This window comes from Pleurodeles waltl, chromosome 3_1 (assembly GCF_031143425.1).
Source record: "Pleurodeles waltl isolate 20211129_DDA chromosome 3_1, aPleWal1.hap1.20221129, whole genome shotgun sequence".
Classification (NCBI taxonomy): domain Eukaryota; kingdom Metazoa; phylum Chordata; class Amphibia; order Caudata; family Salamandridae; genus Pleurodeles; species Pleurodeles waltl.
Genome location: NC_090440.1, coordinates 231,247,616 through 231,272,660, shown reverse-complemented (window position 1 = coordinate 231,272,660; position 25,045 = coordinate 231,247,616). Strand labels below are relative to the sequence as shown.

The following is a 25,045-nucleotide window of genomic DNA, read 5'->3' as shown; positions in this document are numbered from 1 at the left end:
GGGAAAATGAATGACATCAGGCACTGAGGAATCATTAAATCATGCAGTAAGTGATAGCCCACAGACTGATGGCATGTTTTAGGATAAGATCGAAGATGGCGTGGGTGCTTTGGATTGAGGATCTAGAGATAAGGGAGGCACCCACTCCACAGTGGGTTTAGAAAAATACGCGGATGTGAAGTGGATATCGTAGTGGCAATATTTTTAGAACTCCTGCAGCATGGTTGTTAGTTTGGTGAGACAGAATTTGGGTATTATTAGTAAATGAGTTCTGCAGCAATATCTCCCAGGGGTACCGCAGGTTTTCTGGGTCCAAAAGCACCAGACCTAGTATTATCAGTCACTAAACTGCATCCTGTAAAACGGCGAGCAAGGGCCAGGCACAACGCAGCACACACCCAATCTCTTGCAGCACCACAAAGGGGAGACATGGACGTCAATTCACCATAGGGCCAGGGGTAGCGGAAGTGACATCTCATGCCCTTTGACCTCCACTTTCACTCACACGCACATTCACACTTACACACACTCTCTCACAAAAACACACTCTCACCCGCAAGCATGCACACAACAGACAGTTCAAATCATTTTTACTTACCTCAGCTGCCATGGAAGGACATATTCCAGCCAATTCTACCCCATTTGCATTACACTAATAGTGAATAATATGTTAGTATTCACTTTTATTGTAGTAAAAATTGACAGAAAGCAAATAGAGCGGACGGACAACCGACGTCCATGTTCCTGGCACTGATTTTGCCACCTCAAAGGCCAGAGGTCGCAAAGGGCAAGCCAGGGGTCGCAGCTGCGACCCCTAAATGACGTCCATGAGGTGAGACAACATCCGCTCCACCCCGCCAGGCCACGTCCTTCCATGGCCTTGAATCTTCTGGTCATTCACTCCCCCCAAGTCCCCAACTCCAGCCCGCAGCACATCCTGCCTACAGTTACCACTCGCCCAAGGCAAACGGTAAACGTCTGCAGAACAGTGCTCAGAATCACAGAAATACCAGCCACAATCAGACTGTGAGTCCCATACCACTCACATAAATTCATTTGACTCATAACAAGGGCCTGAGTGTAATTCTATGACTAAAGCATTTTGTGCATCCTGCTGCTTCCTTAAAAAGTAATAGAAATAAGCTTACATTGTGGTGACATCACCACTCCCCTGAAACAAACCATGGATCCAGAAGATTGCTAGACTAGCTTGCTATGTCCTACAAGCAATAATCTGCCTTTTCAGAATCAAAGACTTTATCACAGGGGAATAAGGCCCTTCAACCGCGAGATCTTCTTGGAAAAACCTCTGTCTTGTTTAATTGTGCCTATAGAATGGGAAGCGATGAAGTCCCACTTGCACTGATACTACACTCTCTGTCACATACTACTGTCATGATCTACTAGGATCTTGATTTAATAGGATATCCTCTACAGAGAACCACTGAGCCAGCCTTAGCATTTGAACTACTGTACCTAGACCAAACACTCTCCTGATACTCTTTTGATCTGCCCTTAACCAGATAGATAGGAGAAATATCTCCCACCCCGCCTAGCTCTGACTATTCTCAGTGGTTTAAGAATGGATGATGTGAATGAATGCAATTGCCTAGGTTGGTAGATAGAGAATTTGTTTCTAATGTGAATACGGCCCATCTTGTTTTGGCTTTTGTGGGTTAGACATAGGGCATTAAGCTAATGTGTATCCTTATATGTAACCAGTGCAGAGTTTTTAAATGCTGACAGACAGAGACATTAGATACTGGAGGATACCCAGATGTAGGGTATTTCCAAAAGGATATTAACGCCTGGATCAACGTCTTGCCTGCTGATTCTGGTAGAAAGAGGACAATTTTTCAAAAGTATCTTAGTAGTGCGAAGCAGCAAACCTTAGTTATCTGTAGTTTAAAAGATTATGCTGAGGTTCCTCACAATGGCTGAGGGAGAGGGAGGGGCACCCAGTTCTGCAGGCTACCAGTGATGTGACCATATTGAAGGGTTTTTTGCAAAAAGCAATATCCCAGCTTGCTCCCCGTTTTTAGGAAGTGTTCTTGTATTCAGCTTGTGACCCTACTAGACTAGAAAAACGTCACTCAGTGGGCTCTGGATCTTCAGAAAAGAACTGATTATCTGAGTATTATCTACATAGGAAGAGATTTCGAAGCCAAAACATGTTACTATTGCGGCCAGTGGGTACATATAAATATTAAACAATGTGGGCCCCATTTGAGAAAGTCTGATGGGGGACGGGTCAGGATCTGAGTTTGGTCTGTCAAAAAGAACCAAGCTATCGGAGGACAAGCTTGCATGTGCAAAATTCATAGATTCTAGATAGTAAGGTAGAGAGACAGACAGTATCAAAAGCTGTAGAGAGATTTAAGAGCACAAGACCAGTTGATCCACTCCTGCACAACGTCATCTTTATAACACCTGTGATGGTGACCAAGTGGTTTCAATGCTAAGACCAGCTTTGATTCCTGACTGGGATTCATCTAGAAAGGTAGTTTGACTCTAAACAACTTGACAGCCGTGAATTGATCATTTTCAAAATATTTTTTGCAGGTAGGGGGAGAAGCGATGTAGGTCTATAATTTCTAGGTAAAGCAGGATCTGCCAAATAGTTTTTTTAGTAGTGACCTCACTACAGATAATTTCCCTTTTTTTTGGAACATCTGCTATGGCTGTACAGACGCTGAAAATGCTAGTGATGAACAAGTTACTTACCTTTGGAAATGCTTTTTCTGGTAGATACAGTAGCTACCTGTGGATTCCTCAATTTATGAATCTCCCACTGCGCCAGCATTCAACAAAATTTTTTCCCAGCTCTCCACGTGGACGAGGACGTCACAATTGCATGGCTCCGCATGCAACTCCGTCTGACGTCATCGGAGCTATAAGAAGACCTAGCTGGCGTGCTGATGTCAGTTTCACCATTTTTTACTGTGCCTTTGAGGCGAACAAGTGAATACCGACATCACAAGCACAACACGTGCCAACTCAGTAAATATATATATATATATATATATATATATACATATATATATATATATATATATATATATATATCTATGTATATCTATATATATATATAATAAAAACAACTCTTTATACAAAAATAAATATATTCATAAAAATCAAAGATATATTTACAATATACATACTATCTATAACCTTAACAGTACTCTTGGTATGACCAGACAGGCAACGGGGAGGCGGGTGAAACTGTGAGGAATTCCCAGGTAGTTACTGTATTCACCAGAAAAAGCGTTACCGAAGGTAAGTAACTTGTTCTTCTGATGGATACAACTACCTTTGGATTCCTCACCTTATGAACAGAATCCCAAAGCAGGCCTGCACTCGGAGGTGGGTGCCCGACTGGTCAAACCGAGAAGTCCAGCAAAACAGAACAGGCAAAATGGCCATCCCTCCTAACTTCCAAGTCTAAACAATAATGCTTTGCGTAAGTGTGGAGGGAAGCCCAAGTTGCTGCCTTACAAATATCATCAACCAGCACACCTCTAGCCAAAGCCCAAGCGGCCGACGTAGCCCTGGTGGAATGAGGCCTAATGCCCTCAGGGGGAACCTTCTTTGCTAGCGACTAACAAATCTTTATACAAAGGATGACCCACCTTGAAAGAGTCATCTTGTGGACAGCTTTGCCCTTCATTTTGCCCACATATCCAATGAAGAGCTAATCCTCAATTCTGAAGTCTTGTGTTCTTTCTATGTAGAAGCTCAAGGCCCTTCTCAGATCCAAGCAATGAAGCCTTTCCTCCTCCTTTGATGGATGGGGAGGAGGATAAAACGACGGGAGAGTTATAGATTGTCCCAGATAGAAGGGAGTAACTACCTTAGGAAGGAAAGCAGCTCTGGTTCTCAGCACCACCTTGTCAGCATGAAAGGCAGTGAAAGGTGGTTTCACACTAAGAGCCTGAAGCTCACTCACAGGTCTAGCCGATTGTGATGGCTGTTAGTAAAACTGTCTTTAAAACCAAAAGCCTCAACAGGCAAGTATGCATAGGCTCAAACGGTGAACCCATCAAAAAAGTAAAAACTAAATTCAAATCCCACTGAGGCATTACAAACAGAGTGGGAGGAAACTTGTTAGTTAACCCTTTAAGGAACCTAAGAACTATAGGGGACTTAAATAAGGGTGGTTGATCTGGAAGGCAAATAAAAGCTGACAGTGCCGATAAATAGCCTTTCATTGTCGCAACTGCGCAACCTTTCTGTGTCAAGGAAAGCGCAAACTGCAAAATATTAGATAAATGGGCCTTTAAAGGACACATTTTTCTCTCCCCACACCAAGTAACGGGCAGTGTGCGTTCTCGCGAGTGGCATGGAGATGCCACTCGTGATCGGTCAAGAATTGTCGACTGACAGTCCACACGCACATTGAGAACTCCGGCCAGATGGTTTGCTACTCTGCAAATCCAATGGTCCTGCGCCCAGGATCGTAACTGTCCCAGGACTAGAGCTGCAGAGCCTTTCAGCAGAGAAGGTACGACCATACTCCTCCCTGCTTGTTGATGTACCACATCGCGGTAGTGTTGTCTGTTAAGACTTGTACCGACTGACTGCGAATGGACGAAAGGAAGGCCTTCAGAGCCAGACGTATCGGCCGCAGTTCTAACAGATTGATGTGAAACATCTGTTCTACTGGAGACCAAAGACCCTTGATCTCCAGTTCCCCCAGATGAGTTCCCCCCCTAGAGTGGAAGCAACCGTTATGATTGTGGTCACAGGAGGTGGAAGACTAAATGGCCTTCCTTGAGAGAGGTTGCCGTCCACAATCGCAGATCCACTGCAACGTCTCTGGAGATCGTTATCGACTCCTCGAGATCCCCTTTGTGTTGAAATCACTGCTTGTGGAGGCACCACTGAAGAGCCCTCATGAGCCAAGTGACCAACAGAATGTAGAAGCAAACAGACCGGCAGACGTAGGACCTTGAGGACGGGAACACAGCTCCCTTTTGAAACATTGGAATCATTGCCTGAACGTCCTGAATCCTCTGTGGAGGAGGGTAGGCCAGATTCAATGTTGTGTTCAGTGCTGCCTCTATGAACAGGAGGCACTGAGAGGGCTCCAGGTGAGAGTTGGGCATGTTTATGGTAAAGCCCAGGTTGAACAACAACAGGGTTGTCACCTGCAAATGGTGCAGCACGAGCTCTGGGGACCTGGCTTTGATCAGCCAATCATCCAGGTAAGGGAGTACAGATATTCCCTTCCTTCTGAGGTCCGCTGCAACCACAGCCATCACCTTCATGAAGATTCGAGGTGTGGAAGTAAGACCAAAAGGAAGGACCACAAACTGGTAGCGTTGCGACCCTAGCATGAACCGGAGATACTTCCTGTGCGACTTCAGAATAGGGGTATGAAAATAAGCATCCTGTAATTCGATAGACACCATCCAGTCTTCCTTGTTCAACGCAAGAAGCACCTGTGCTAGGGCCAGCATTTTGAACTTTTCCTGCTTAAGGAACCAATTCAAAATCCTCAGATCCAGGGTAGGCCTCAAATGACCATCCTTCTTGGGAATCAGAAAATACCTTGAATAACATCCCTGACCCCTTTCCTGCTCCGGAACAAACTCCACTGCACCTTTTAACAAAATGAAGCAACAGTAGATGCTCCTCTGAGCAAAATGAATGATGGGGAGGGAAGGGGGGTAGGAAACTCCTAAAAGGGAAGGGCATAACCTTTTGCCACTATGGTCAGCACCCATGAGTCTGATGTGATTAACTCCCACTTGTGGAGAAAATGTAACAGCCTTCCCCCTACAGGAAGAAAATGCTGGTGAATATAGTGAGAACAAGGGCTGCTTCCCTGGCTGGATTCCCCCAGAGGATGAGGCAGAAGGCTGCTGTGCAGCTCCTTGCATTCTAACCCTCACACGGCCCCTATAGGACCTGTAGAAGGGGTTGGCAGGCTGCTGGACATGGGACTGCTGCCTTCCACTTAAGGATGAGCCACGACCAAAACCTCTGAATCTTTGGAAAGATCTGAGTGGTGTAGAAGAAGCCTCAAGGCCCAAAGATTTTGCAGTGGCTCTGCTATCCTTAAATCTTTCCATGGCTTAGTCCGCCTTTGCCCCAAACAGTCTTGCTCCATCAAATGAGAGGTCCATTAACGTAGCCTGTACATCCGAGGAAAAACCAGAACCTCTGAGGAAGCATGCCTCCTAGTCACAATGGAAGTCCCCATGGCTCTAAGAACTGAGTCTGCAGTGTCCAGACCTGACTGAATCACCTGCTTAGCTGCCGTTTGATTGTCCTGAACGTCCTGCGGCAATTTATGGACAACTTCCTTTGCTGTATCCATGAGGGCATAGATATATTTCCCCAGCACACATGTCGCATTCAGAGATTGTAAGGCCACGCTTCCTGAGGAGAAGCATTTCTTAGCAGACTGCTCCATGCACTTTGACTCCCTATCAGATGGTGTTGTAGAGACGATCCCAGAGCCGACCTTGAAGAACAAGAAGCTTGCACCACTAAGCTCTCCAATGTTGGGACAAAAATTGTGGATCACCTGTAGCAACCTTGTACCTTCTGGCTACAGTCTTAGAAACCAAAGGGGTAGTAACCAGTTTCTTCCATATCTCTAATATGGGCACTGCCAGGGCATAATTGAACAGAAGGAGGGGCTCCGAAGAGGAAGCTGTTAAAATATTGGTCTTTAACTCTGACGCAGGAAGTGGCAAGTCCAAATATTCTGCTGCCTTCCTTATCACCCCATGATATGTAGTCACTTCAGCCATGAGTTCACCTCCAGGTGATAAAAACTCCCACTCAGGGGACATATATAACCCACTAGCAGAGTCTAAGTCCTGGAAATCACCAGATGGCCCCAGGATTTCTCCTTCCTCCAATTGTTCTTTATACTGTTGCTCCTCTAGAAGTCTCAAGGCCCTCCTTCTAGACCTCAGCCTGGACTCCAAACGCGGCGTTGATAGAGAATTAATCAACGTCAAAGATGCAGGCTATGAAGGAGAAGGTAACACCGGTGGAGGAGGGGAGGGAGGCGAATCCGCACTCTGCACAGAAGTAGAGCGTAGGGATCCATCTGGCGCCAGTATCAACTCCATTGGCGCTGTCATCCGGGGTGGAGGCGGTGACATCTTCGGCACCGACACAGTACCCTCGCAAGGAGTTGCTGGTAAAAAGGGCATAAATGAGGCCTGCTTATACGGCGCCGGCAACACCAACGTGAAAGCCAACTGACCCGTGGGAGCAGCAGGTGCACCAAAGGGGACCATCGCCCTATTAAAAATGATAAAACATAGCATTTAGGAATAAAGAAGGACCCGCTCCTGGAGCCGGGAAGGCAGGATACTCTTGGTCCCCTTGCAGTGGCTGCGCTATATCAGGTGCTCGAACTCCAAACCCCTGACCGTGGGAGGATGCAGGAGAAAAATGAGCCGTTGGACTTGCAGGCGACTCAGAGATCTCGATCAAAGTCAACGCCGGAGATGCCCCAGAAGATTGTGGCTGTGGAGCCATGGTGGGGCTGACCTCCCACGTTGTGCGGCGCCGTCTCAGAGGAGACTGCGACTGATCTTGTGATGAACGGCGCCGTGACACATGCGGTCGGCATCGCTTCTTATGAGCCCTCGAAGATCTGTGCAACACAGTGGCCCATTTCCTCGGCCTTCGGCAACCTCTTTTCTCCTTCTTAGCCCTTGCTAGGAATAGCTTAGCCTCTCTTTCCTTCAGGGTTATTGGGTTCATACATTGGCAGGACGAGCAACCTGCCACGATCAGAGCTCAAACACCAGAGGCAGTTCTTGTGCAGATCCGTCACCGACATGTGGCCTCGGCACTCGCTACAAGGTTTAAAAACAGATTTCTTTGGTGGAGACATAGTAGCACTCCGAAACAATTCTCGCGATACAGTTGAAATACAACGGGAGGTAGAAAAACCATTAGCACCGACAGTGCTGAAAAAAGGGAACTGACGTCAGTACGCTGGAAAGGACTCCTTATGGCTCTGATGACGTCAGACAGAGTCGTGTGCGGAGGCATGCAATTATGACATCCTCTTCGACGTGGAGAGCTAGGAAAAAAGTTCCGTTGAATGCTGGCACACTGGGAGATTCATAAGGTGAGGAATCCACAGGTAGTTGTATCCATCAGAAAGTGAGTGCTACTTCCTCTTGAGAACATGGCAATTGAATGTATCTCTAAATTTACGCATCATGATTAAGGCTTTGTAATTTAACTAACATTTGTAGAAATGTGCATTGACATACAGAGAAATGTCCTCTTTTTAAAAACTTTGTTCAATTCTAAATTACGTTTTGATGTTTTCTGTGATTGTGGCAACTGTAAGAAAAGCATTGAGTAGCATCATTGTATTTCTACAAGTGACTATTTCTTCTGCACTGACCGCAGACCCTTATTTCTAAATGCCACAACTGTATATTAATTCTTATCATTTACATTGTTATGTGCGAAAGAAACGTAACAATTGATAAATACACTTTTTTATTAGACCTGTGTGTTCTTCTATCCTGACTAAATAATGATTTGCCATTCGCTAGCTACAATGTAGTCTTATCTCAAATAGTTAAGTGTATTACATGTGATATACCAGTGAAGATCATTGCTAAAAGCATCGAACACAACCACTACAGAACCATCAGTAAGTGGAAAATGATGGCTCCCATACTGTTTCTTGGCTTGTTTGATAGAGTCAAACACTAGTGAGCGGCCGTACCTTCCTGCTGGCAGTGGTAGTGATAGCAATTCCATTTGGAAGGAGCCTTGCTGTTTTGTGCTTTTTCACAAGCTGAACAGAGACCACAGGGATAACCACCTAAAAAAGCAACACATACAAAGTATGTTATCACTATACATATGTTCTGCATAAAGTACTTCTACTCAAACTTCGTCCACCCAGTCATCGACACTACCCTATCACACATAGCAATGCTAACATCCACTGTAGCATTCACTACTCTACATTCTTGCCAGCTTCCCCACTCTACCGGCTCATTCACTCACAGATCCATCTGTCGGTCTGCTTACCTGTCCTACCTCTCACACGCATCAGGTGACCTTATAAAGCCTTTCTGTGAATGATGCGTGTGAATGTAGCTACTGCTGAATCTTCACCAACCTGCATTTGCGGTTGGTTGGTTTTATGCTGAGATTTTCTCTGCTATTAGCCATGTGCACCTGTACTATACAGAATGTGAAAACTTTGCTGTTTCCCAGTATTTCTTATTACACTCCCACTGACCAGAATGTTTCTTTATACATCTTGTACAGTAGAATACAGACCAGTCCACCCAAGGCCTTGCCACAGTGACAATTACAGGGTCAGGCAAAATGTTTCTGTTCAGTCGGGCTAAGATTTATGTCTCTCACCTACTTTTCACAGAACAGTGATGAAACTGTGCCACATGACTGGGCTTATTATGGCTGAATTGAAGAAGTGGCTTCAACAAATATATGGCTTTTCACATACTGCAGTTGCAGCTGAATTCAGTTGAATATTATTGAAGAGTACCAAACAGAGACATAGCATTTTGACTGGTTCATAGCCAGTTTATTTTGAAATGCATAATGATGATTAACATCAGGGATGTGGAATTCCTATCGCCCGACGCCCGGGACATATTGTTTGGGGTCAAGGGCAACAAGTTTTTATGTTTACTTTGTCCTTGGGACAAGTAGGCCCATCCCTCTGCAGCACAAACCCTTTGGCTGCCTGTTTACAGAGAGTGGAACTCTCTGCAGTTGAGGTAATGTGTTTCCAAAAGATAATGCTGTTCAAACTTGTATTTATGGTTCATTATTTGAAAACCTTCATTATTAGGGTGAGTGCTGTAAATAAATGTTTTAAGGTCACACTTCACTACTGACGTTGGTTCCAGTACCAAAAAAAAAAAAAAGTGTATACACATGTTTGAAAAGTTTAGGCTATGAGGCTAAGTATAATGCTCCCAGAATGCTCTCTGATTAGATGCAAATGAAGTGTCATTTAGTAAAATGTTTTGATGCATGCTAGTATTTCCCAAAAATATTTTAATGGAAAATCAGTGTAACCATTTTCAACACCATTATGGGAAGCATGAAAATAAACAAACACTGACAAAGCCAACTGATCTGACATATTTTTATAAGTCTTTTAGTTTCATCAATGCGTGTCTTGTTTTGACATGGCTTTTGTAACACTTTATTGTTGTGGGAGCTACCAGGCCCTCAACATTGTAACAAACACTGGCAAAAAAAAACCAAAACGTTTTTGAACTCTAAAAGCACACGTTGCCACCAGTGGCATAACAAAGGCCCCGCAGCCGCACTCCAGGGGGCCCCTTCAGCACAGCACCTGCCCTGAGTGAGTCTGGAGAGGGGGCTCCTCCATGTTCTTTGCAAAGGGGCACCCTCCAGTTTCGTTACGTCACTGATTGCCACTGTAGTTCCTGACACTAAACAAAACTACTTTGTGTGCCAATATGCTCCTTGTGGAAGAGCAGAATGCGATCACTCACAGTAAAGCCAGCCGAAAGAGAGAGAAATAGAAGTTTAATAAAAACAAAATGTCTTTGTTAACACCAGACCTAATTAGGGACCAAGACCCACATGTAGGTAGCTTTTTGCATGTCGCAAACAGCGACTTTCGCTGTTTGCGATGTGCAAAAAGCACATTGCGATGCACAAACCCAGTTTTGCGATTCGGTAACCTGGTTACCGAATCGCAAAACGGGTTTGCGACTCGCAATTAGGAAGGGGTGTTCCCTTCCTAATTGCGACTCGCAATGTAGGATTGTTTTGCGAACGCGGGCGCAAACCAATCGCAGTTTGCACCCATTTCAAATGGGTGCTAACACTTTCACAAAAGGGAAGGGGTCCCCCTGGGACCCCTTCCCCATTGTGAATGTCACTGTAAACATTTTTTCAGAGCAGGCAGTGGTCCTGCGGACCACTGCCTGCTCTGAAAAAATGAAACAAAAACGTTTCATTTTTCGTTTTTGTAATGCATCTCGTTTTCCTTTAAGGAAAACGGGCTGCATTACAAAAAAAAACAAAAAAACTGCTTTATTGAAAAGCAGTCACAGACATGGTGGTCTGCGGTCTCCAGCAGGCCACCATCCCTGTGAGGCCGTCATTCGCAAGGGGGTCGCAAATTGCAACCCACCTCATGATTATTCATGAGGTGTGGAATTGCGAAGCCCTTGCGAATCACAGATGGTGTCAGGGACACCATCCTACATTCGGATTTGCGACTCGCAATTTGCGTGTCGCAAATCTGAACCTACCTACATGTGGCCCCAAATTCTTAAAGAAAGTCACAAAAGTGCACCCATGGTATATGTCGTACCCCTATAAAATATTTGTGAACTGTATTTTAGCATGGGTAAATACGATGTGTAGATTTGCTCATGTGAAAATCTATTGAGCATTTGCAAGTTCATTTTCCCTCCAGCCACTTTCTTCCCAACCCTGGAAGAAGTTCTAATTCTGCCATTGTCAGGAGTAAATGTCCAACCTTTCTTATTATGGGAAAATATTAGAGAGAAGCTGGTGAAAATCTTTAAAACATGCAGGTTAGTAGGTTTGCAGACTCAAAGGCATTCCAGCCCTGGAACTATTGCTTACTGCTTCCTCCAGCCCCAGTATGCAGATCTGCAGAAAGGTGGAAAAATAAGGAAATTGCTACAGTAGGGATCGAAACTGCAAGTATTCAAGCCCTACTATGGTAGTAGCCCTGGCATAATCAGAGAGGCTATTATCAGAGCTCTTACATAATGAGATTGCTGCCATAATTTGGCGCCACACTACATGGCACCAAAGGGACAAGTAGATCTTTTTACAGGACAAGTAGATTTGAGAAGCAACCTGTCCTGTGGACAAGTAGATATTTTAATAAATTCCACACCCCTGAACATGAGGTAAAAACAGAAAGTATGAAGAGTTCAGGCACATTACCTTGATATCTTTCCCAAAAAGACTAGCATAGAAGCAAAGCCAATTGTGGGAGATGTAGAGACGTCCTTGAATAAGTATCTCCCTCTGGAGGGCACAGGAGTACGCTGCAAAAAACACACACCTTATAGCACATAGGGCAGGATACATCACCAAAACATAACACAAGTGACTGATGTGTGACACGAAAGGCTTGGCACCTTTTTATGGTCTGGCTTGACAGCGCAGCTTTCACCAGACAGTTATGTGAGCATTACTAGTAAGGGCCTTTAGCTCCACCCCATGTTGGGAGTCAGGAGTAGGTTCTTATTGGACAGAGGTTGTGTGCTTCCACATAAAAAGTGCTTGCCCTCCACCAGCTGTGGTCATTTTGATTATTTAGCCAGCTGGCTTAGTTTGAACTTTCACGGGCACATGCATGACATGGTAATGCTGTAAAAGTGTCCTAGACAACTAGATAATTTATGGGGTTTGTCTTTCTGTGGCAGCAGCACAGAGGGGAGGAGAACAGTCATTAACCTACATGGATTTTTAGGTCTGGCTTGACAGTGCAACTCCCACCTTACCTTATAACCTACATCAAAATTATTCTACTGCTATTTGTTTCCACACAAATACATATTCACTCCCATGCTATTTACTTGTAATGATTCATATTACCATAGAGGGCACTCGATTTAATAGCACAGTTGTAACACTGCGTGCACACAATCTTCAGCTACAATTAGGGGGTACTGAATAAACTACACAACTCTGTTTTTGGAGCTCCTTAAAGAAGACAAATCAGAAAGTTGATCTCCTTAGGGATAAAAGGGGGAGTTCAGTTGCACCTGTCTACCTGCATGTAGTGTATAAAACAGGAGGTAAATGGATGTAGATTTGCACAAGGTACTTCCGGGTCTGCATGTTAGTTCCCTTTCTGGGGACAAATAAGCTTCATAGACTGACATGAATTGCTATAAAGAATGAATTGTGCAAAACAAATTACACAATCTGGGGAATTAACTGAGACCTCTCATTTTTCAGCTGCTACCATGCTTCTTACAGATGACCTACACGATTCTGAAAGTCTATTGTAGGCATGTGATATTTTGCGTTTTTAGGATATCTGCAATAGAAAGTATTTAGGAAAAACTAGGTAACGGTGGTCATACAACCGTGGCCCGTTTGCATGGGAGTTGGCAGGGCCGGACTGGCCATACCGGGCCTCTGGCGTGTCCCCGGGAGGCTTGAAGGGTGGGGCCGGTTTTGTTACTGAGGGCCAGTTTTGCAACAGTGCTGCTTCGGGTTCCCAGTCTGGCTCTGAGAGCTGGCACAAAATAGTGTAATTCTGCACTGCACACGTAGGTCTTTTAATCGGTAAGTAAATTGATCCTCTCTTTTGCGTTGTTACGTCGAATGAGCACAGGTGCAAACAAGTAGTAAATCTGTGTATCCCAGATGCTTGGAACTTTTCGTTTCATAACTTGCACTTTGTAAAAGGTGGATGAGCATTCAGGAAGGGCACAAAATAACAGAATAAACTTTATGTCTGAGAAACTGTCTTTTTGAAATAATTTTTCAATCAAATGCAATCTTGTTATGTTGAATACTATAGAAAGTAATAATTTACTGTTTCTGTACAAAGTAAAAATAAAGAGCTTATATAAAGAAATCCCTTGCATTAGTTTGCAAGTTGCGCAAATGCAAGTGTTTATAAGGAAAGCACTAATGGATTGGTGAGGAAAGGTTCACAGCATGTTGGTTTGGTTAAGTTATGGAATTTTTAAAGTGCCTCTACTCAATGAAAATGACCTCTTGGGGCAGAGGGACTCCCAGGATACACCTCTTGTGCCCAAATTTGCATTCTCCAGCATTGTGCATTCCCAATACCCAACTATACTTGTTAACCCTACTTCTTCCTGTGTGAACTTGCAATGCCTAAGGGATCGTAACTGTATGTGATCTTTTGGAAAGTACAAGTAGTGATACAATGTATGTAGCAATTTGTAGCTAAAAAATAAATAAATAAATAAATAAGTGGCAGCTTAGGGCAAAGAGGCACTGGCGCCACGCAGCAGCGATCCAACCAGTTTCTTGCTGTTCGCCCTGCCCGCATGTACTTGGATTTCTAGTTGTCGTCTGTCCGCCAAAAAAACTACTTTAACTCCCCACAAATTCTATCCTGGCCAAGTCTGTTCTGCCTGCCGGTCTGCTCACCGTATGCCCTCACCCTAGCTAATTACTGTCCATCAATCCTGCCTGCACCGGTGTAGATACCCCCACGCCACCGGCACAATCCCACTACTCTCCACTGCCCCACCAGTGTTGCTGGAGGAATGCAGACTTCTGGATGCCATTTCTTGCTCCTGGATGTCTCATCTAGGAACACACTGGAGCAGGAAATGGCATGAACTGCCTGCACATGTGTAGTGCTGCAGTAGCTGAAATACTCCTTTTTTTGCTAAATTTGGATGCTCCATTATTAACTCACGCAACCCTAGTCCTAGTTCTCACTTGTGTCAAACACTAACTCTCTTCATAATTACAACAGGAAGTCATCTCTGCATCCTGTCTGTCCCTCAGCTTCTTCAAATAACAGTCTCCTTTCTCTGGCTGTTAGTATGTGAGGATGTATGTCTTTACATCTATTGTCTTTACTTTTAGATACATTTGCTTCGCACTACTGGTACTCTGCTCATTATTCATAGCATGGAAAAGACCTTTACTTTGTATTTTTTATTTTGCCCTGTCGTCATTTTGTCCCCTATCCCTAACTCTAAACTTAACCTTAGCACTAAACAAGTAAATAATTCTATATTCACTTAATTTAATTACATTAAATGGCATTAATTCTAACACGTATTCTAACTCTCAACTGATTTACAATACATTTAATTACTTAAAATAATACCTTACTGTATCCTAACATTAATCCTGTCCCCAAATCCAAATGTATTAACCTTCATTTCCATTATTTGTAATTATCATAGAAGGATATTAAATCTAACCCTAGTTAGTTAAATTATAACATTTAATAACATTATTATAATGCTAATGCTAAATGCAGCACTGTAATTAATCAAACTGAAATAAGCTCAATCAAATTAAATGAAGTTACAGTCTATTACATTAATTCATATGCTAACCCTAAATTAAAATGAAGTAGATAGATTTTAATTCTAATTTTTGTTGTAATACATTTATTTTTAATGTAATATAATTCAGTAAATTTAATGCTAACTTTACAAGGGAGGCATGCTGATTTATTTTTGTAAGAAATATAACTAAACTGGTGTTATTGCAATATTAAATGTACCCTAGCTTATATTTCATTTTAATTAAGTTATTATCAATTAATTTGAGTGCGCTAGAACGCTAAATACATTGAGATATATTATTAGCTAATAATTTAGGATGTGTTTTGCAAAGCCATTTTGTGATTGCAATATCTCCAATTCGCAAAATCACAGGGTTTGTGGCCATAAAATAGTTTTTCCTTTCCTAAACTTATTTTGTGAGTTGTAAAAGCATTACTGACTTGTAAAATTGGTTTTGCAACAGATTTCCAAATCACAATTGGGAGTGGAGGGGTGTGAAAGAGGAATCCCCCCATAAACGTGAGTCACAATGGTATGAATCATATCTTTGTGACCATAATTGAAATTGCATGGCATTGATCTGTTATTGGCACCTCAAAAGATGTGGAAAATGATTTGCAAAGGGACCCTCCTAGTGAATCGTTTCATGAGGCACTTGGAGGTAGGGAGCAGGGAGGAGCCAACAGTCCCTTTTCCTCCTGATGTAGTCCCTAAAGGGAAAATTAGGGTGCCACATTACGAGGTCGCCGGACAAACTCGCCAACCTACCGCCGTCCCCTCCAGGATCTCAGATCCCGACAGGCTGACGGCAATGCAGGTTCTAATCAGCCAGGGCGCGTTGAACTCAGCACCACCTTGCTCATTACAACCTTGTTCCCTGCCAGCCTTTTGATAGCCGTCTGACCACCATGAAAAGGCTAGTGGAGAACAAGTGCAGGGAGCCACAGGGGAGCCCCTGCACTGCCCAAACCAGTGACCTGGGCAGCGCAGGGGTCCCCCTTCCCAGCACCCTCGAAATGTGCACTGTCTGCTGTGCTATCTAGACAGTGTGCATTTCGAGGGTGCTTGTGCCCCTTGCATGCGGCAGCATTGCCACCAGCTGAAAATGTTGCCACACCTTTCCCACTGGGCTGACCGGTGCAAAGCCGAGTGGGAAAGTCATAATGGGGCCAGCAAGGAGGTCGCCAGTATGGCGGCGACCATCCTGTCGGGAGTTTGGTGGACAGGTGTTTCCATCCACCAAACTCCGAATCAGCCATTCAGTTGTTAAAGCCCACTGGTTCTTTTTAGGAACATGAGCTGCTTTGAAAAAAACATAAGTTTCTTGTTTGGGAATGAAAACACAGGGATTGTAGTCTGCTGTTCCTTGCAGACCACTACCGATATGTTTGCTGCAAATAGAAACCTGCTTAATTATTACTTATTAGATAGGTTATTCTGCGACCCCATGTGACTGGACATTTTGAGACTTGACTTATTAGTACATAGGTTACAACTTAATCAGAAACAGGTCACAAAAAATTGGTGCAAAATTGGCAACTACTTTTTGCCACCTGTGTCTTAGTAAATCAGTCCCTTCGTGTTTTATTTTACCTTATTACTAAATTATAAGTACTTTAAATGTTGTTTTTTTGATGCTACATGGAAACATATGGTGTGCATCAATAAATCCAGAGAAGGCAAAACTGAAGACACCTTTATCTGTGATTTGATCCTATTGTCTCAATTTTACTCCTTGTTATATCCCCTGCCCAAGTTTATATCGAAGAGAGGAGGGTGAACATGGAAAAGGATGTGGTACAAGGTGGCTTACATGCATGCCATATTGGAAAATGTTGATGTTGAAGAACGGATTTTTTTATTTTACCCATTTTCATAGACTGAAATAGGTAGTATTTTCGGATGAAAAAAGTAAATTAAAGTATAGCACTATGGCCTTTTAACATACATTTAAAAGCTTGTAGTGGTAAATTAGTAGTGATTTAGAAGTCACACTAGTATTAGGGAGGGACTTTTAACTCTGATTTCAGGTTCAGGCTGATTAAGCAGATGTATTGCCTATAATGACCTGTGACAGTTGCACACTCTCCAACTACAGTGTCCTATCAGGACCTATTCCTCCGTTGGTTCAATTCCCTTCTCTTGTCCATAGCCTATGGTGCAATGTGTTTCTTGTCAAATTTGGTCATGTCTAAGCTGGGTCTTCAGGACTTGGAGGTGATTCAGTTTACAGTGTACATGTAAATCATTCAACTCACATCACACAAGTTTATGTAATGCACATATTAACACAGTTCACCTGATAATAGCTCACAGTACATCACACAACTGTTAACAAATACAAAAGTTGTAACTCAGTTTTTTCACAAATCCAGCTATATCACATTGCAATGCAAGTAAAAAAAGCTAACCCAAAAAATAAGGCACAATTCAAAACCAGTAGATTTGTTGTGAGGCATCACCTGCCAAGGATCATGCAATGCATCACATCACATCTGACAAACATTCAGACATCTCACAACACGTCACAAAGCAAATCCTGAACTCAACTAAAATACACGCACAGAAAAAACACAAAGCACAATACCACATGCAAACAAAAACATATAACACATCATCACATCATGGCAGGAACTTTCCAATACTTCATAAATTATTAGATAACATGTTGAAAAACCTACACATATCATATCGGGGATCTCCTAAGAAACAAAACTTTCAAACTGCGTTGTAACATCCACACATTTATGGCACATGGAACAACAAATAACACACATGGCACCGTGTGGAACAGATTATCCAGTCCCAGCCACCACAAGACACAAAGAAGTACCAACCAGCTCAAAACACACCACACAACCCACAGCACAAGACAGACATGTATGCACAACAGCTGCATTTGCACTGCTCAATACAAAGATCATAATGACACCACATTACAAGACTTACTTTGAAACACAATTTACAGTTTATGACACAACAAAGCCATCAAAGACCTCACAAAAATAACTCACTTTAATCACTTAGGCTCACCTTTCAATAAATGTTCGTCTCCTGGTAGGTCTTTGAACAGCTTATGGTACAGAGCGTTGTATTTATTGGGTGTCTATTTCGAGAAAATAACAAGACAGAAGCTTTACACTCACACAGTAGAACATGTCAAAATATACTGCACGATGTGTCGCAAAATACTCACAGTCACACGGTATTACAAACTGTACATCTAAGTATGTCACCCATTGACCTCCATTTCATGGGTGTGTAGTTTGGGAATCAAGATGGATCGTTTTCTGTGTCTCATACCTGAGGCTAGCCACACCACCAAAGCTGTATTTCACCATCTTCTCCTGCTCCTGAGCCCTGGAGCGACCATCCCCCATACCAGCAATGACAGGGACATTCCAGACACGGCGATGCTCAAGTTTCAACAAAGACAACCCCATACAGCCTTCTTCCCCCTTAGTTTGAAACACACAGACCACCACTCACCTGCTCTAAAGTACATCACTGGGTTCTGAACAAGCAAAAGGACTACTTCACAAGCCTATGTCAGGTCCTACCTCAAGGGAGACACCTGACGTCGACTACTCAAAACAGGCCCATCATCCACCTAGTGAGAGATATGCATTTTAGGGAACGAATATACATGCACCAGGGTCATTCACATGGAACTAGATTTTACTTCATCTAGTCGATTATTGGAGTATGCGATGCTCCAGAAAGGTTGCAAAACTCTTCTTTTCACCACACATTAGGCCTGAAATCCAACAAACTGTCTGTGGCAACAGTTTCTTGGTCTGTAGTGTCTGGACATTGACCTATCCATCATGTCTGTAAGTATCCCTCTCCTTGACTAGACACAGTGAAATAAAATTAAAATGAAAAAAGATGGCGTGCTACAGCTTAGTGGCCCATCGGCGTTACAATCCCTCTGTCACGAAGAAGGGAAACCCAGCTGACCTCTGGTCACAATTAGCTTCCTGCCAGGCCAAGGAGCGGAAAGAATGCGATGGACCTCTGGCAAAAACACCACCTCTCCTGCAAACAAAGGAAAGGGAAAGAAGACTAGCAGATGTCCAGCTCTACAGCTAGCCCGAGTGGCACCTGTTGTGGGCCCACCCGTCCAGGCAACAGAGGAAAGGGAAATAGGACTAGAAGACGTCTCGCTCTACACCTCCACATAGCATCACCTGTTGTGCATTCACACGTCTGGGAAACTCTGGGAAGATGAAAAAGACCTGCAGACCTCCAGCATTATAGCTACACCTAGTATCACCTGTTAATGGTCCACCTGTCTGGGCAACACATAAAAGAGACAAAAGGCTAGCAGATCTCTAACTATATACTTACACCATACTGTTATAATCCAACCAGTCTTGGCAACACAGGAAGCGGAAAGGAAATTAGCACAACTCCAGTGTCACCCCAACTATCATCTCCAGGGAAGGAAAGAAAGTCTGCAGACAACCTGCACTGTATGTATTCACAGTATTACCTGTTTATCACATGACTAGAGGCCTGACGTGTCACAGGTTTTTCCCCAGTCTGTGTCTACGGGCAGGTGTTTTGATACACAAGGGCCTTGGAAACTATAGAAAAAAGTTTGTTATGAGGATTACTGAACTCCATGTTATTCCCCATTCTCACTGGCAAAACTTGAAATCAGGCACAAAAATGCAGCTACTGTGCACTATTTATAAAAGGGGTTTTGGCACCTGGTATTTGCACTTGATTCAGATTCAGGGGTTAAATGGGGAGGTCTATGGGGAGATGATTAAATGTATTCTGGTATATTGTTTTAACATACAGAAGCTGCTGTTGTCCTTTTTAAAACATTCAAGATTCTAAAGCTTAGTTACTGTGCTTCTCTAAAGAGAGGTTTGAGATCAATGGAAAGCAACTGGCGGTAGTCCCAAAGTTTGAGAGTAGCTCTCAAGTCCAAAGCATTTGCAGTGAGAGGTCCGTGGAGTAGAAGAACCTTCTTCAGCAGCGCAGCAGCTGAACCTCTGCTTCCATTATGCTGTGTCTGTCAAGGCCTTGCTATTCAAGAAAACCTTTCATGTGACCACTCAGACCTAGAGCAGCAGAGGCAGGTGGGGATATGTAGAGCAAGAATTTAGATGTTTGAGGAGTCTGTGTGTTAGCGCTCCTCGGAATACCACAGAACTATATGAATAAATAACGTGTGCAGAAGAAGGGTGGTCTGAAACTAGGAAACAATGCGACATGCTAAGGGTCAGTGCTTAATGGCTTGGATTAGTCACATCAACATAGTATGTCATAGCATGCACATCGGGACCAATTGTTCTCTCCACCTAGCCTCAATCCTTGCTCAGCCCATACAGCTCCTGCTTCAGCGACAGGATAGCCTTCTTGTGAGTTGTGTGCTATACAAATGCACATAACATAACACATTTTAGTATAGAACTGTGTGTACCAAGCTAGTGCACCTTAAGATAAATAGCGTTTCTCTGAACTGCAATAAACTCATTGTGATTAGGTTTTCACATCAATCAATTACAAGCTTTTGCTAAGCTGCAAAGGTTTGCAAATAGATGAATATACTTAATTACAATTAGATGAAGGAGAACTCGGGTTTATTTCATGTATTGCATTTATGTGCAGCTAATGGCGTCCAAAGGCAACTTAAAATTACTTTACTTGTGTAAGGAAGGAGCTGTACGGAACGTTGTGAACTCGTCTTGTACTCTGAGACAACTGGTCCGTCGGATGATTTGTGTCTACTTGGACGGTGAGCTCTAATGTCCTGCTAACTCCTGCGGGAGCAGCTGCTTTTTTCTGTGCTTTCATGAAAGATTGAAAAAAGACTGAAAAAATGAAGGTGAACGATTATAGGAAGCAAATCCAAATGGAGGAGCACTGTTGATGCAAACTTTCTTCTCACAAAATGTGTGTTTTTTCCAGTGAGTCACCTGTGGTCGGCCAACCCTAGTCTAGGCAGCCAATGTGGCGAAGTAACGGGGCGCTTGACCATGGAAGGCCCTATACAGAAGGAATGAGGTCTGTAGTCGAGCCGGTGTTGGGCCGGGACCCAATGCAGTGATATCGGTGGGGGAGAGATTATGAGATACAGTCTGTTCACTTGAAGCCAGGGATGAGTAGGCAACAAGATTTTGTTCTCAGTGGACCTTGACCTTTGTAGGCTTCAGTAGATTTATTACAGAAATGACCACTCCTAGAACAAAGAACAATGTTTAAGGAGAAAGCAGAAAAAGCAAGAGCCTTTGAGCATGCATACACGTCAGAATGTATTTTTAGTGACAGTGCTCACTTGTGGTATCAAAGACACGTTTACGCCCATGCGAAATCCCTGCAGCAAACTACATAAGAGTTATGTGGGAGAGACTTTATTGGGACTTGTTTAGCACTCTCATTATCTTGACATCTGTATGTGTCAGCATCCCTGTGATGGCAGTGAATCGTTGTGGGTCGCAATTTACAACCTAACTCATTAATGTTCATGTGGTAGGTCGAATTACAACCTTTTACAATTCTGTATTTTGTGAACTATTAGAACATAGGTCGGTTTGCAAAACATGATAACATTCAGTAAAAATTGGTGCACAAACTATGACACCTTTTGCTGAATGCATTCTAAGTACATCTGGCCCCACTTTGTTAAGCAAAGGTGACTGTACACTTTTTCATCCTAAAGCAGGTTCTGAAGAAATATTTATGAGTTTGGAAGAATTATTATGCATCAGATTGCAGGAGATATATTGCCTTTAATCAAATAATTAATCAATTTTTGTAAAGCGTGGCTACCCAACCTTGAGGGTCTCAAGCCTCGGGGGGTGGGGGGCCTCATCCGAAGAGCAACGTCTTGAGGTTATTCCTTAAGATGGTGAGCGACGGGCTTTGTCTGAGGTGCAGAGGGAGGTTGTTCCAGCTCTTTGCTGCAATGTAGGTGAAGGATCGTCCTCCAGCAGTGGTTTTGCGGATGCGAGGGATGGTGGTGAGGGCCATCTGGGCGGCCATTTTACCAAGGCAAAGGGACCTAAACTTTAATGAAACTGCAAAACTCCCTTGTGCTGCTGCCTTTTTTTCATTTGCCTGTACGGAAATGCATTGCACCATTTGGCATACAGAAGTTACTGCCAATATTTTTGAAGTGGTGGTGATGGACAACAGGTCAATGGCCGTCTGTATGGTGGGAATCATTTTGATTTAATGTCCCATGATCCTACGACAAAGGATGTTCAGGAAAAGATGACAGAAGAGTGAGAGATGGCTTCCGTCACATCCCAAGTCTAGTTTGAACTGCCTAAATTTTATGTGAATATCTGCAATTTCCTCATAAAAGGGAACAGTTGATCTCTGTTCCCTCTTTTAAAGGTGTGATTAACTGCACTCTGAGTCAAAACATGACATTGTATTTGATATATTTTTTGAATCACTGACAGGGAAAACAACGTTAATGGCTGTCCTTCAGATGAGAAATATCCCTGAATGATTAAAATAGTGTCCCTACCTCTAAGGACTGCAATGGGCTCGTTGTTTAGCCCATTAAAGGTAATTTTAGGCAGGCCCACCTGAGCTGTTAAATTCTGCAGCTGCAACGTTTTCTGCATAATTATCGATTTGGGGCACTTGCCCGATCATCTGCTTCATATATTTTCAAATTTTAACCCAAAAATTGTTTCTAGCTCAAACGGATCAAAATTCACTAATAACACACATCATGCCGCGCAGTGGCAGACTCTTTGCAAAGATTAAATGGTCACCTCTCATTTGTTATAAATTGATACTAATGAAGTGCAACCTTGGCCCAGACAGTGTTAGCATGTAAAATGACAAAAAATTGAAGTGGCTCAGAATATGGCAGATTATGCCACATATTTTGCCTAATATTGGCTCACAGTTTTCCTGTCCTACAATTTTAATCTCTACTGCTGCATAATTTCACTGGCTCTGTTTTTGGGCCACTGTAACTCCTATGGTCAGGATCACAAAGATTCAAATCTAATTTAGAACACAAATTATAGTAATTGTCCAAGTGAACTTAGGCCATTTTCAGTGTTCCACACGCTCACTGCTGTTAGCGTGACCTCCCGCTGCTCTGAACAGCAAAAAACAGGAGGACCATACAGTATTAACCCAGATACATCAATTTATAGAACCAACGATTTTCTTTTGTTTATAGCCAAAGACATGCCTTAAATCTCTAATGCATTATGTAATTGAATATAGGACCATGCAAGGTGATATACCAGGTTCTGGGTTTTGAGGTCGCTGTTGCTACTCTCTGGCAGGAGTTGCGGGTATGGAGGTCAGCTTTAGGCTGGAAAGCTGTGCTCCATGTATATTCGTTGTGGGTGTAGCGATCACTTACGTCGAGGACACTCTGCTCTGGGGTCAATTAATCTGAAATTGAACTTATCCCATACACACTGAGATCACAAACCATGCACCAACATCAATCATTCTGGAAGTGGAATGTCAATTTAATGCTGGGAACTCTGTTTTTGGTTCTGGGTCCCTGTGTTCTGGGTTCCTGATTCTGGGCGTGGAGGTCACTGGTAAGCTAAGAAGCCCTGCTCTGACACAATATGTTTGAGAGTAAAGGGCATCCACAGGCCAAGAAGGTCGGCTCTGAGACAGTCAGAATGAGTTTGGAGGGCAGCCATGGGCTGTGACGCTCGACTGTGAGGCAGTGGGTCTGAGTGTGGAGGGCACCCATAGAATAAGAAGCTTGGCTCTGAGGAAGAAGGTTTGAGTGTGGAGTGCAGGCATAGGCCATGTGGTCTGAGTCTGGAGGGCACTTCAAGGCTGTGAAGCTCGGCTTGAGGGAGTGGTTCAGAGAGTGGAGGGCACTCATAGGATATGAAGCTTGGCTATGAGGAAGTGGGTCTGAGTCTGGAGGGCACCCAGAGGCTGTAAAGCTCGGCTCTGAGGCAGTGGGTCAGAGTGTGGAGGGCAGCCATGGTCTTTTAAGCTCGGCTCTGAAAGAGTGGTCCGAGTTTGGCGGGCAGCCACAGGATGTGAAGCTTGGCTCTGAGGAATTGGGTTTGAGAGTGGAGGGCAGCCATAGGCTGTGAAGCTCTGATGTGAGGCAGTGGGTCTGAGTGTGGAGGGCAGCCAGGGAATGGGAAGCTCATCTCTGAGTCAGTTTGTGAACAGCTATAGACTGGGGAGCTTTGCCTTGGTTCCCCAGTTCCATGTGTGGTGGTCCCTGCTAGAGTAGGAAGCTCTGAGGCAGTGAGTGTGGGTGCAGATTGCTCTGGGATCAGTTCATAGTTTGGTTTTATGAGCTCAGACATCTCATGTGACACAGTAGTAACCACTGTTGAACAGCCAGGTTCAGGTTCATAGGTACATTAGTAGGCGGCAGACGATGCCACTGCCTTTTGCTCCAGAGAGTTTAGATGAAGACAGGTACTGGGGCACCAAGAATCACAACATTACTAGATGAGGGCCCCTCGGAGAAGGTCCAGAGGCCCAGGGCACCACACTCACCTGGTCGCTGTGATCCCTCTCTCTGCCGTCATCCTTAAGACGTTCCTGAGTTACAAAGCTGCAATGAGAGGGAGAGAGGCTGGTTGTGAAAGAAATGAGACAGTGCCGTATAAATTTAGTGAATGTGGTAAAGCACAGATGACAAGTAACAGAGGCGCACAGCCATAGGAGTCAAGACAAAGAGGAACTAAGTGAGCACAGGAACTGGAGGCAAGGATGAACTGAGACAAATGTGAAGAAGATAGAGGGGTGTCAGTGGGGGTCAGCACCCCCTAGAACAGAGATAGGAGGAGGAAGCAAAGGAACACAGAGCGGAATAAACTTGGCACACAAGGTGGTGAAGAAATGTTGTGTCAGTAAAAGCCATGCACTAAGAAAAGAGATAAAACCGAGCAATGGCGACTCAGAGACTTGAATCCCACCACTCATTTTTAAATGACTCTAAATTACTGTTGATTTGATTCTCCTCCTCTGTATCTCTCCAAAACGTTCACCCTCCATCCGTGCTGATAGAGTAGTCCCCTCTGCTCTACTTTTCTTCACACACAAGCACC

At 43.7% G+C, this 25,045-nt stretch overlaps 1 protein-coding gene across 1 annotated transcript in view; it reads right to left on the bottom strand.

The window, feature by feature from the left end:
- The window catches only part of GRAMD2A (GRAM domain containing 2A), a 328,764-nt gene that overhangs the window by 115,152 nt on the left and 188,567 nt on the right, over positions 1-25,045 (bottom strand). The window contains exons 3-6 of the mRNA XM_069222277.1: positions 24,492-24,549; positions 18,048-18,120; positions 11,938-12,041; positions 8,720-8,818 (exon numbers count right to left, since the gene is read on the bottom strand). Coding sequence (XP_069078378.1) covers positions 8,720-8,818; positions 11,938-12,041; positions 18,048-18,120; positions 24,492-24,549 — 334 coding nt within the window. The remainder of the gene's footprint in view (positions 1-8,719; positions 8,819-11,937; positions 12,042-18,047; positions 18,121-24,491; positions 24,550-25,045) is intronic.